Below are 13478 nucleotides of genomic sequence, written 5' to 3' on the forward strand. Positions count from 1 at the left end.
TCCTTAAGACAAAGATTGAAATTGGAGATTGCATTTTCTGCCCCTTTTTAAAAAAAATTATGGGGGGGGGGGTCTTCAGAGCAATCTTGAGGGGATGAATTCCCCTAAACCCCACATTTTGGGATTCCTCCTCTATAGCAAGAAGCAACTTGTAAACAAGAACTGTAAAGCTTTTTCATCCTCAAGGGTGCAGGGTTACTTACTGATGGTAGTTGGACCAGTCCTTATGCATTTCTGATATGTTCTAGGTTATGCTTTTAAATTTGTCTTCATGCAACATTAAGGCATTTAATCAATTATGACAAATTAAACCTAATATGTTGCTTGGCAATGCTGACCTTACAACATGTAGTCATGTTGTCCAAACAATGGAAATATAGATTGATCTAAATATCATTTTTTTGGCCAAAATTATTTACAGTTTTCATAGTTTTTTTTTATCCATTTCTCCTGCATAGTCTGCCATACTTTTTTTTCATGGAAAAAATTTATTTTTTGGCAAAATTTTCTAAAAATTGGGCACACTAAAAATGACAAATTTTGAAACTGATAATTAAAGTCAGATTTAAAAACAATTTTACAAAAAATTAACAGAAGTTATGTTGACAATAAAAGGCAAGGACTGTAGTGGTTTTAGTAGTTATTTTTAACTGGGGGCATAATAGTGCGACTACTATTCCCTTATTGCATCTGTTTATTGATGTGCAGTTTATTCTTCACTTCATCTAAAGCAGCGGTCGCCAACCTGTGGTCCATGGACCACTAGTGGCCCATGAAAATGTTTAGGTGGTACACAAAGAAAAGGGACCGTTATTAAAAAATGTCTCTTATTTGTATTTTATGAACTTCAAAAAAGAAAAAATTAAAGAAAATTGACATAGATTAAAAATTAACAAGTTATGTTTAATATTTCAAAGCTTTATTGCGACTGAAAAAGGCTGAAAAAAAATTGACATGGGATTTTGTTGACACATTTAACGATTTCTGCTGCTGTACATCCTTGAATCAGCATACATCTATGGCTGGATGTATTTCCTTTTGCCTTTCTATTTCTGCAAACAAATTTCGGCGAAAAAAATTCCATTCTCTTTCCATTTTCAATTCAGTCTCCAGCATTAGTTTAGTTCCTATGAGACAATATGTTCCTGATTTTTGCAGTCCGGGACAAGCTGCTTGAAATTAAACTAATACTCGTATGAGCAAGTTTTCTTAAAATTGAAACATGTGAAGGGCACAGCTATCAATTTGAAAACAGTTTAATTAATGGGCTTCCCTGAAACTATTGAGTAAGAAAAGGCAAGGACCAATAATGAGTGAGAAAAGGCAAGTGAATATTTTGCACTTCTTTGGTAAAAGTAAAGATAAAGTGATAGAAATAGTACTAATAGTGAGCTGATCATCAGACAACATTAAAAAGAACATTCAAAAAGGAGGCAAAAAAAAAACGCAAAATATCAAGAAAATATTATTCGAACTACCTTCAATTTGAATTTACTCAAGAATCTGGTAGTGAGCTGGACCCAAGGCTTCTTTGTGTTATTTGTCATGAAAGTTTATCTAACATTGCCATGAAGCCATTAAAACTTAAAATTCACTTGCAGTCAAAACACACAGATTTACTTGAGAAACCACTTGAATATTTTCAAAGAACACATGAAGGAATGAAAAAGCAAATGGGGGCTCTAAAAAATATGGTTGCTGAAGAAAAATCCCTATTAATGATTCCTGCTTGGTAGCGCTCCAAATTGCACAGAATAAAAAGCGAATACAATAGAAGAAGACTTAATCAAACTTTGTATGTTACAAGCCTATGAAGCTGTTTTGGGAGAACAGGCTATCCAAAGACTCAAGTTAATTTCTATGCCTGCTAACACTTTCAGGAGCAGAATTGCAGAAATTGCTGAAGACATTGAAAATCAAGTTATAACAATAGAAAAAAAATGCACCATTTTATTCAATTCAACTTCATAAATGGATAGACGTTAGCAACAAAGCGCATCGCCTTCGCGTTGGAAGGGTTGAGTTTCAAGGAGAATTACAAGAAGAACTTATTTTCCCGCTAAACTTGCAGGGCAGAGTACATAGCTTCGATTTTTAAAGCACTTGATAGTTATTTCCTGGAGTACGAAATTGAGTGGAAAAACTGTATTGGTATTTGTACAAATGGTGCTACAAACATAACAGGACATTGCTCAGGAGTTGTTGAAAGAGTAAGAAATATTAGTCACCCAGACATTTTGTCTACCTATTGCATTATATGTTGTGAGCAGCTTGTGGTAAAAAAAAATCGTTCCCAGAAATAAACAAAGTATTATCCATTACTATAAAAATTGTGAATGAAATTAGACATGAAGCTCTAAATTTTCCAATGTTTGAAATGCTCTGCATAGAAATGGGTTCCCAGTACACTCACCTTCTCCTTCACGCTGAGGTAAGATGGCTATTGAAGGGCAGAATACTGAGCCGACTGTTTGTCTTGCATGAAGAAACTAGACTATTTTTTCAGCACCAAAATAGTCAGAAGTTTCTAGGACTCTTGTCCAGAAACTGGGCTGATATATGGCTCCTTGTCTTCATTATTGGTAATTGTGATGAGCTCCATTTTGGCAAACATAATCAACACCATCCAGTATTTCCTCCAAGGTAATCTACTGCACAGAGATAGGAAGACCCTTGTCCACAAGAAAGCCAGTGATCTTGAAGATACTGCAAGGAAAGGAGACACCTGCTCCCTGTACAAACATCTCCGTGAGCTCAAGGAAGGGAAGACTTCCACCGTGATCTGTGTTTTGTCTGCTGACAACAACATGCTGGATGACGATGCAGGCCAACTCTCAGCATGGAGCAGTCACTTTTCAACGCTTCTTAATGCAGAGGCAGTTGCTCATCCCGACCCAGATCTGATTCAAGCAGCTATAGCCACACCCGAGGCTACTTCTGACCTCCTATTGCAACCGTTTACCACCTCTGAGATTCAAAATGCTGTAAAACGGTTAAATAACAATCAAGCCCCTTGGGTCTGTGGTATTTCTGCAGAACTCCTCAAGTACGGGGTGCAGAGATGATTCAGTGGCTCCAGCTAAACTTCTCAGCTGTATGGACGACGGAAAGCATACCAAACGACTGGCGTGCTGGCATCATATTTCCACTCTGGAAACTCAAGGGCAGCTGTCAAATCTGCTCCAACTATTGTGGGACCATGCTTCTCTCAGTTTCTGGTAAACTCTTCACCATGTCACTACTGGACAGGTGCTCCACCATTTTGCATAGAAAGAGAAGAGTCCAGCAGGCCAGGTTCTTTCCCACCAGGTTGACAACAGAGCAAATTTTCACTATGCTCCAGTTGATTGAGAAGACACAAGAGTTCCACCAAAAAGCGTATATTGCATTTGTGCACTTTAAGGCTCCCTTCAATTCTGTTGATTGATGTTCACTTTGGCTGATACTAAGTAGTATGGGCCTACCCCAGAAAAATTGCTTGCTTTTTGAAAAGCTGTATGACAACACACAGAGCTGCATGCAAGTCAATGGAAGACACAGTCCCACATTCTCAGTGAAGACTGGTGTCCATCACGGTTGCTCTACCACTACCAAGCTCTTCAACTGCGTCTAGACCATGTTATGACCAGCACATTTAATTCCCTTCAGTTCGGAGACTAGAAACTCTCTGATGCTGACTTTACCAGCAGCATAGTGATAGCTGCAGACACCATTGAAAATGTCACCAAAACTCTCCAGGGGCTCTCAGAAGAAGCCTCGAAAGTTGGACTGAAGATCAACTGGCAGAAAACCAAAGTTATGCTCCTTGAGCCCCCCACATCCCATTCTACTGTAAAGGAAGTCAACTGAGTAGATGTGGTTGAAGACTCCACTTACCTGGGATCTATTCTGTTGAGGGATGGCTTGATCGCAAAAGAGCTTACATCTCAAACAGCCAAAGCATCAGCACTTGTTGGGAGGCTTAGCAGCATCTGGCAAAAGCCAAACATAAGCCACTTTGCCAAAATGCAAACTTACAATGCATCAGTCAGCACTGTGCTGCTGTATAGAGCGGAGACATGGCCAGCTGCAAAATCTATCCTCAGTGCTGTTGATGTTGCACAGATGAAACATCTCTGAAGAATCAAGGGACTTCAATGGACTGACTTTGTTAGTGCTGTTGATGTTGCACAGATGAAACATCTCTGAAGAATCAAGGGACTTCAATGGACTGACTTTGTTAGCAACCAGACCCTCCTGTCACATACAGCACAAACTCCTTTCTTGATGCAGCTTGCCCACATCTTCTTATGCTCTTTCCAAATATCCTAATAGCTTCTGTTTCAAATTTCATTTTGAGCCCTCAAAAGGACCCTTATAGTGATACCTTGTTCCTCAGTAAAAAAAAATGGTTACCAGAAATTCTGAAAACTACCTTAAAATAACCGTAAGTACTTATTCATCTTATTCCTAAGAGTATATCATTTTGCATTTGCCCCCCCCCCCCCCCATTCATGGTGGATAAATATACAGTCCATTCTACACATTTGATTTTGTTTTGTTTTTGAGTAGCCTAGAAAGACTGTTTTCTTTAATTATGATAAATGCAAATTAATTGTTAAGAAGAAAAAAATTGTGCTATTATAAAAGATAATGTGAGTATTCATGGTGGGCTATATATCTATCCATTACAGGGGAGGTGAGGGTAAGTTGAACAACACATTTTTATTATTGATGTGAGTATGCAAGTTTAAACTAGCATTCTGAATATTCAATGATCATCTTGTTTGAACAAATAATAAAAACATTGTGTCACTTTAAGGGTCCTTTTAAGGGAACAAAACAAATTTTCAACAGACGCAATAAATATATTTGGAAAAAGCAAAAAAACACACAATGAGTGGTGTGTTCACATTCTACCAGGCTAAGTAACAGAAAAAACTCAAAAATTTGCCAAAACATTTTTCTTGTGCCTCATTTGAGCTGTAGATCCATTTTTGAAGATTTCACTTTTGCAACACACAAAGATTGTCAGTGCACTTTAAAGGGGGAAGAACTGGAGCTAGACACTTTAAAAGAATTACTCTTGACATCATTTAGGCTCTTTATTCATTACTGAAAGTTTTATTTACCTAACTCAACTACAGTACTTCCCAAGATATAAAGAAAATCCCCTAATCTAGAATTTGTAGTGACAATTAGTAGATCCTAGGAAAGTATCTGAAGTTAGCACAACTAGTGTTAGTGCACAATTAAAAGTTAGTACAATTAGCAAAAGGAAGAATTATTGAAGGACAGCAGTTTTGGGAGTATAGACAGAGGCTTAAGCAGTCTTTTTTGTTGTTCCTGAGATGGAACAGTCACCAAAAATCACTTAGGAGTTATACATGATTAGATCCATTCTGTCACTACTATAATGTCAGACTCCTGGAGGGCCTATAACACCCTAAATAACAAGCCATAGATATCTGAAATGATATTTACTATCTCTGATGCATTTTTTCATGTAGATTACAAACCTGAAAATTGTTTTGCTCTATCATGTCAGGATTTCAAGCTATAAACAAAAACATTTTTTAATCCCCTTTGTTGGGTCAGAGAGAGATGTTTAAGGGTACATTTTCAAACAAATTTTAATACCTATGTCTTTTTTAAATGTAATTTTCAATGCTGATTGTGCATCTTAAAACTCTTTTGCTCTATCACATCAGATTTTCAGGATATAAAGAGAAACATATTTTTAAGGCCTCATTTGCATACTAATTTTTAGGTATGATGTCATATTTGATTGTTTATGTTACCTGATTCTCTGTTGTAGCTGATTTCCTTGGAAATAATAATTCTCTTAACTATATAAATATTTGCTGAAGGCCATTAGTGCATACAGCTTCATGCAACATAAGATTTAGCCTCTCAAACAATACCCTGACTGCTTTCCCAAGAACCTAGGTTGTATAAGTAATGAACATGGTGAGCATTTTCATCAGGGCTTCTTGGTGATAGAATGATACAATGTTGGCTGACTACTGCTTGATGCTTCAGGCCAACATGACAAATGCTCAACACAACTCTACAGCCAAGAAATTCAAACCAAAGTAACTTTAATCTACAGAACTTTACATTATACCCAAACATTTTATATTTTTGATTATACTTAAAAGTTAGATGATGCTATAATGACTATAGTTTATGTTAGTTAGAACTATACTCAGCAATTTGTGATCTACTGTAACTTGTCTACAAGTTGTTTGCCTTAATACATTGTTTAAATATATAAACTGTTAATGTCAGATATCTCAAAGAGGTTGGATGACAGAGACAAACTGTTTGTATATTTTTAATCAGCATGTTTCTATTTTCCAAAAACCCATTTTGGATACTAAGATATCTAGATAGAACTTTGTTAGATAGCCTGTCATGTGAATGCCTTATCAACCATAACTGGGAAAATGCACCAAGCACTATACAACCTCAATGCACCAAGCACTATACAAACTGAATATTTGGTAAAACTCTAGACAAGCTACTTTCTGTTATCTTAGAAAGGGGCTAAGTAAGGAAAATAAGAATTTCAGTAATAAATCCAGGACCAAAAACATACTCTTAGAAGGTATTGTCAAGCTCCTATGTTAACCCTCTTCTGATTTCTAGGTCTTACAAATTTACCTTCTTGACAGGTCTATACCTATTGGAATTTTGACAAAACAACATTGCTCAGTTTACAGTTTCTTTTTCTCTGGCTTTAGTTTTGGAAATGTAATTCCTGTTACTGGAGTAGAATTTTAAGCCATATTATTGTTTATTTGTTTTTAATTTATTAAATGTATTTGCAGATCTTTGAAACCTCACAAATTGGGATTGAGTAAAGTTTGAAGCTGAAAATACTGTCCTTGTACTTCACTTCAGCAGAAGATCTATTGGTACTTGTCTATTATATAAAAAACACTCAAGAAGTGAAGTTTGGTTAATGCTAAAGAAAAAAAAATGATGAAAATAGAATACTTTACAGTCATTTGTGAATTATTAAATTAGGAGCTTTGGCATTGGCTGACTGTCTCAAAGACAAAGAAAAGTTCATTATTAACACAATTCTTGACCTAGTTCATTATTAATGCAATTCTTGAGGACACCACTTAGTTTGCTTTGACTAGTGATAGAATAAAGTGTCTCACCATGGATGTCCAAACTAAGATTTGGGATTTGCCAAGGACCAAAGAACAGGCAATTATATTTTTCCAGGATAAGGGGTTGTTGCACAAGACAAAACAGTGTGTCAATGGACACACAATAGCTCTGAACTCATATGAGAAGCAACATTTTTGGAAGTGTAACATTAGGCTATGTTTGAAAACTGTCAATTTGCATATCAATATATGGTTTCCTAAAGGAAAATAACATTTGTGCATCCCACTAGCATTTACATTCATACTTAGTAGAGTACATGTGGATGGCAGCAGTAAAGGCAGAGTTCATTTTGACACAATTCTTGAGGACATTTCTGTGTTCTGGGCACATATTTCCATGTTGTAGTTTTCACAATTTTGCTAATGAAGCATTATATTTTCATCATATTTTGTTTTATTTCATTAGCATTAACCAAACTTCACATCTTGAGTGTGTTTTATATAATAGACAAGTACCAATCTATTTTACCTTAAATTACCTTAAATCACAGCTTGGAGTGAAATAAGGACTTTTGATCCTGTTGAATCACTCCTTATGATGACTGTTGTAGTTGGTTAAGTTCTGGTGGAAGATTCTGGTGCTTCCCAGTCAAACTTCCATGGTGTATCTTTCCACTCAGCATCCAGATGGCGTTTGAAAGCATCTGTTGATTCAGCAGCCACAGTGTCCTCCTTGAGGTTATTCCAGAGGTTCTCAATCCGATTCGAGAAGAAATTGCATCTTGCTCCAGTTGTAGCGTGATGTTTGCGGATTCGACTAAGGTGTCCTCGTGTTTTTGCAAGGTTTTACTTTTACAGCCTAACACAAGCATGTTTAAAGGTCAGTGCCATCTGGAGAGAGAAGCAGCAGAGGTAGGTGCTTCAAAATATCTTCCTGTGACATACTTTAGTCTGTAGATCCATCCCTGAAAGTTTCATTTTTCTAAGTTAACCCCTTTCCAAGATAGAAGAAATGGCTTGTCTAGAATTGCACCCAATATATTGAGACAGACATTCATTATGGCTAATATGGGGATAAAGTTTATGTGTGATGCAAATAAATGTTATATTTAGATTCAGGATGCCATTTTGGGTATATATATATATATATATATATATATATATATATATATATATATATATATATATATATATATATATATATATATATATATATATATATATATATATATATATATATATATATATATATATATATATATATATATATATATATGCACATTAGGGGGTGGGGTAGGGATACCACCAGGTGGCTAATTTGACAGTGTATAGGCCTATATAAACAAATCTTTAAATTAGCCAACCAGTATTATAAGCCTAGGAGTCCAACTGTACATAAGGGAACATGTTAAGAAAACAGTTCTTACTCCATAATATGCAGAATCATCAAAGTTAACAAATTTTGCAGGGGGAGAACCTTTATTGGTAAATATTTACCAAATCATATTATTGAGTTACAACTAAAGTGAATATACCACTCAATGCCTTTTTTATGCTCTTTACAAATATAATAATAATTTTGTTGGAAATAAATTTTAGCCCCCACCCCTATATATACCAATTCAGGGTATATATTTGCACATTAGGGGGGTGGGGGGAAAGTTTAAACTTAACTCTCATTTACATCAGAAATAAAATTACCCCTACCCCCCTAATGTGCAAATATATAGCCTACCCTGAATTGGTATATATAGGGGTGGGGGCTAAAATTCATTTCTGATAAAAAAGATTATTAGGCTATATTTGTAAAGAGCATAAAAAAAGGCATTGAGTGGTATTTAGTTGTAACTCAATAATTTGATTTGGTAAATATTTACCCCTTTATCTTTACATTTTCCAGTTTTTCTAAGAAACTCATGAATTTCTAAGAAACTATATATTTACAGAGTATATAGGCTACCCGCACCAAGACCAAACCACTGAAAAATGGATCCAAAAAAATTTTTGAGTGAACTTCTGTTTGTAAAATATTGTAGTCTAGGTAGCCTCTAATCTGGCTTGCATATGCAGCAAAGGCTATAATTTACTAGCCTACATTACCCAAAGATTTTGAATCCATCTTACCTTTTTTGGAGTTTTGGAGACATTTTTAGGACTCAATATGAAACCAATGCCGCACATGTTATCAAGTCTTTGCTCTTATCAGTTAGCCAGTCACATAATAATCTTAAGTTATCAAAAATATAGTCAAAAGCTCAAATCAATATTACCCTAAACATTAAAGAGGCTACACAATAATGTGTTTAAATTTTTAATTTGTTTGTGTTTCTTTACAGCGTTGTTCAATCCGGAATAATTGGACAAGTATAATGTCTTTTTGTAGGTTCTTCTGACACATCAGGCAACGGAGAAGCTCCAATTCCTTTTTTGGTAGGACATGGGTTGACCCCACTAAGTATTTTCAAGGGACTATCTTATATTAGCCTTAGATAGTGGGCCTTATGTCACAATCTTCGTGACTGTAGAACACGCGTGCACTTTTCGCCTGCAAAAACTGGTCGAAATTTGTTTATAATTCGCTTTGAGAGGATTATAAAGTCTCAAAATATCTCAAAAATATCTCGAGAATATCTCAAAAACGAAAAGGGATACGTACATTTTGATTAAATTAATCGTTTGGGTGTTCCTGACTTTTTTACAATCGGTATATAAATTATATTTGACTGATATGTCACAACGCCTTCTTATTTCTACAGCCGAATGTTTGATGCGTGCATTTTGATTAAATTAATCATTTGGGCGTTCCTGATTTTTGTACAATTGGTACATAAATTATATTTGACTGATATATCAAATTGCACCTTTTGTATTTTGCCAAATGCTTTACGGTTTAAGTTAATCCTGCATAAGTAATTTGGCTCGTTTTAAGTGATGGGCCGACTTCAGAACTAAAGACTTTAATATCTCAAATCAATCCTTGAACTTTAATATTAGCATCATTTAAAATAAGTTGTGTCTGGCAATTTCTTGGAAGCATTTGCTTTATCTTAAAAATCTTAATCATAGGCAGCGCAATCGCGCTGCCTAAGTAAAGAACGATGTTGGCAGAATGCATTGTTTTTTGTTTTTTTTTTCCCCATACCAGGGCACTTCGTATCAAAGGAGTTGTCGTAGAAATTTTGAAAAGGACTCATTCGATTGGGAATTGCAGTGGCTAGTGCTCTTTTGAATAGTAGAAAGTGATTGGAGGGCAACTAGCCCCCCCCCCCCCACCCATCATTCCCCCAAACATATCCAATCAAAATTTTGATATAAAAATTTTGTTCAGTGTAGTTGATTTCCGGATAGAAAATATCTTTTTGAGGAGGGCACTCCCCCACAACCCTCAGGGCAAGGGTTTTAAGTTAGGCCCTGGGGGCATATAAGAAAGATGTTGGCACAATGTATAATTTATTATTTTTTTTCCTTTAAAGCAGGGCACTTCGTATCGAAGAAGTTGTTGCATGTTTTATTAACATATTTATTGAAGAAGTATGTTTTTGAGGAGGACACTCCCCCATAGCCTTCAGGGCAAGGGTTGTAAGTTATGCCCTGGGGACATATAAGATTTTTATAGAAGGTATTGTCGTAGAAACTTCAAAAAAGGCTCATTCGATTGGAAATTCAAAGGGCTAGTGCCCTTTTTAATAGTCGACAGTGATTGGAGGGCAATTAACCCCCCTCTCACGCCCATCCTTTCCCCAAACACATCCAATAAAAATTTGAGATTGCCATTTTATTCAGCGTAGTTTTAAGTTCTGGAAATTAAGTCTTTGAGGATGACAACCTCCCTCCCCCCTTACAGTCCTCAGGGCAACAGTTGTAAGTTTTGCCCTGTGGACAAATGAGGTTTTCATATGAAACACTGTTGCAGAGCTTTGAAAAGGGGCTTTATTAGTAAAAAATGTGAATGAGCAGTGCCCTTTTTAGTAGTCGATTGTGGTTAAAAAGCAGGTAACACCCCTTTCACGTTTACCGTCTCCCGAGTAATATTCAATAAAAAAATTTAAATGGCCATTTTGTTCAACGGAGTTGAAAGTTTAGGAAATTATACCTTTGAGCAGGACACTCCCCCCACAGTCTTCAGGGCAAGGGTTATAAATTATGCCCGTGGGGCATATAAGGTTTTTATTGAAAGCGTTGTCGTAGTATTTTCAGAAGGGCTCATTCTATTGGAAATTGAAAGGGCTAGTGTCATTTTTATTAGTCGAAAGTGATTTGAGGGCAATGAACCCCCCTTTCACGCCCACCTTTTCCCCAAACACATAAAATAAAAATTTTGAGATATCCATTTTTTCAACGTAATTGAAAGTTCTGGAAATTAGGTCTTTTAGGATGATAACCCCCTCAGAGCCCTCAGTGCAAGGGTTGTAAGTTATGCCCTTGGGGCATATAAGGTTTATATAGAATGTTTTCGTAGAAATTTTGAAAAGGGTTCATTTGATTGGAAATTGCAATTGCCCTTTTTAATAGTCGAAAGTGAGAGGAGATTAAGTAACCCCCCTCTCACACCCACCATTTCCCCAAGAACATTCAATCAAAGTTTAGAGATAGCCATTTTGTTCAACGTAGTTGAAAGTTCTGAAACTTATGTATTTAAGAATGACACACCCCCTAGAGCCCCCAGGGCAGAAGTTGTAAGTTATGCCCTTGGGGCATATAAGGATTTTGTTGATAGAGTTATCGTAGATACTTTAAAAGGTGCTCATTCAATTGGAAATTGAGAGGGCTAGTGCTCTTTTTAATAGTCGAAAGTGATTGGAAGGTAACTAACCCCCCTCTTACGCCCACCATTCCCCCAAACACATCCGATCAAAAATTTCAGATAGCCATTTTGTTCAACGTAGTAGAAAGTTCTGGAAATTAGGTCTATTTTACTACTACTAATTACTACAAATTACTACTATTTGTGTCCAGATTTTTAAAAGGGTGTATGTTGTTATAAATTGCTGAAAATTTTTGTCCAGCGTACAAATAGCAGGCCAAACTATACAGTCTTGAAAAAAACGAAAAAATTCTAAGTATTATTTTCTTTTTCCCTGAAAAGACTATGTCAATATAAAACGAACATAAATTAATTAAAAAAACTTTTTCCAGAAAATAAGTTTTTCAAAGAAAAGTTAAGAACTCCATTAAACAAAAAATGAGCAAAAAAAAAAACAAATAATCTACCAAGCGTGAAACTACCACAAATCAGCATCGATAAATAAATGAAACCCAAAACGAACAGAAATTACAATAAATAACCGAGTCAAATTCAAAACGAGCAGAAATTAACATAAGTTGGGCTCAAAACTCCTGTGCCTTCCCAAGGCCTGAACATAATTTGCACTTTACTGAAAAAAATACAAATGAATATGCATTGTCAGTTTAACATACATATTTTGATATTTAGTAATCAAAATGTTAATATTATTTGATTAATTCAAGTTATGAAAGTAAAAAATTTATATTATTTTCAGTAAATTACAAATTATGTCCTGGCCTTGGGAAGGCAAAGGAGTTTTGAGCCCCACTTATGTTAATTTCTGCTCGTTTTGAGTTTGACTCGGTTATTTATTTTAATTTCTATTCGTTTTGGGTTTCATTTATTTATCGATGCTGATTTGTGGTAGTTTCACGATTGGTAGATTATTTATTTTTGCTCATTTTTTGTTTAATGGAGTTCTTTACTTTTCTTTGAAAAACTTATTTTCATGGAAAAAGTTTTTTTTAATTAATTGATTATCAAAAGACAAAATAATAAATAATTAATACAGTATGCTCTTTCAGACGAGGAACTAGATTTTTGTTATGTTAGCTATTGATAATTCCTCAGGGCAATTTCTTATACTGGCCTCATGTCAAAATATGTCTGCCTAATCAGGGCCATGCATCAAGAGACTGAAAGTGCGTACAAGTGAATGGCAGACATAGCACGTTCTTTCCAGTAATTACAAGCATCAGTCTAGGCCTGAGCCTAGACTGATGCTCCTGAGCCTTTTAACTGTATAATTGATCAAGTTATGACTTGCAAAACCCGGAAGTTGAACTTAGAACTCAACCACAAAGATAAAGTTGTTACAGGTTATACTTTTGCTTATGACATAGCCTTAGTCAACAACTCCAAGTCACATCTGCTCATGGCTCTAAACACTCTTCTCGGCGAAGCTGTCAAGATAGGAGAATCTATTAGCTGGCAGAAGACAACAGTCATGGTTCTGCAGCCAAAGTCTGACGCCAACAGTTCTAATTACTTAGTCAACAGAAAGAAAATAGAAGTGGTTGATAACTTCACTCATTTTTGTTCTATTATATTATCGGATGATTACATCGACCATGAATTTGCTGCCCGCG

General features: G+C 35.6%; 1 protein-coding gene across 3 annotated transcripts in view; it reads right to left on the reverse strand.

Moving 5' to 3' along the window:
- LOC148944617 (asparagine synthetase domain-containing protein 1) overlaps positions 1-9405 on the reverse strand; it is a 47387-nt gene extending 37982 nt beyond the window's left edge. For 2 of the 3 annotated variants that reach the window (XM_089100823.1, XM_089100821.1), the window contains exon 1: positions 9228-9405. In XM_089100823.1, the coding sequence (XP_088956949.1) occupies positions 9228-9284 (57 nt within the window). In that variant the 5' untranslated portion in view covers positions 9285-9405. The remainder of the gene's footprint in view (positions 1-9227) is intronic. The other variant, XM_089100822.1, reaches the window with a different exon arrangement.
- Positions 9406-13478: the final 4073 nt, after the last annotated feature.

The sequence above is a fragment of the Artemia sp. Qi Xiang Cuo genome, chromosome 14 (assembly GCF_049724085.1).
Source record: "Artemia sp. Qi Xiang Cuo chromosome 14, ASM4972408v1, whole genome shotgun sequence".
In the NCBI taxonomy this organism is placed as follows: domain Eukaryota; kingdom Metazoa; phylum Arthropoda; class Branchiopoda; order Anostraca; family Artemiidae; genus Artemia; species Artemia sp. Qi Xiang Cuo.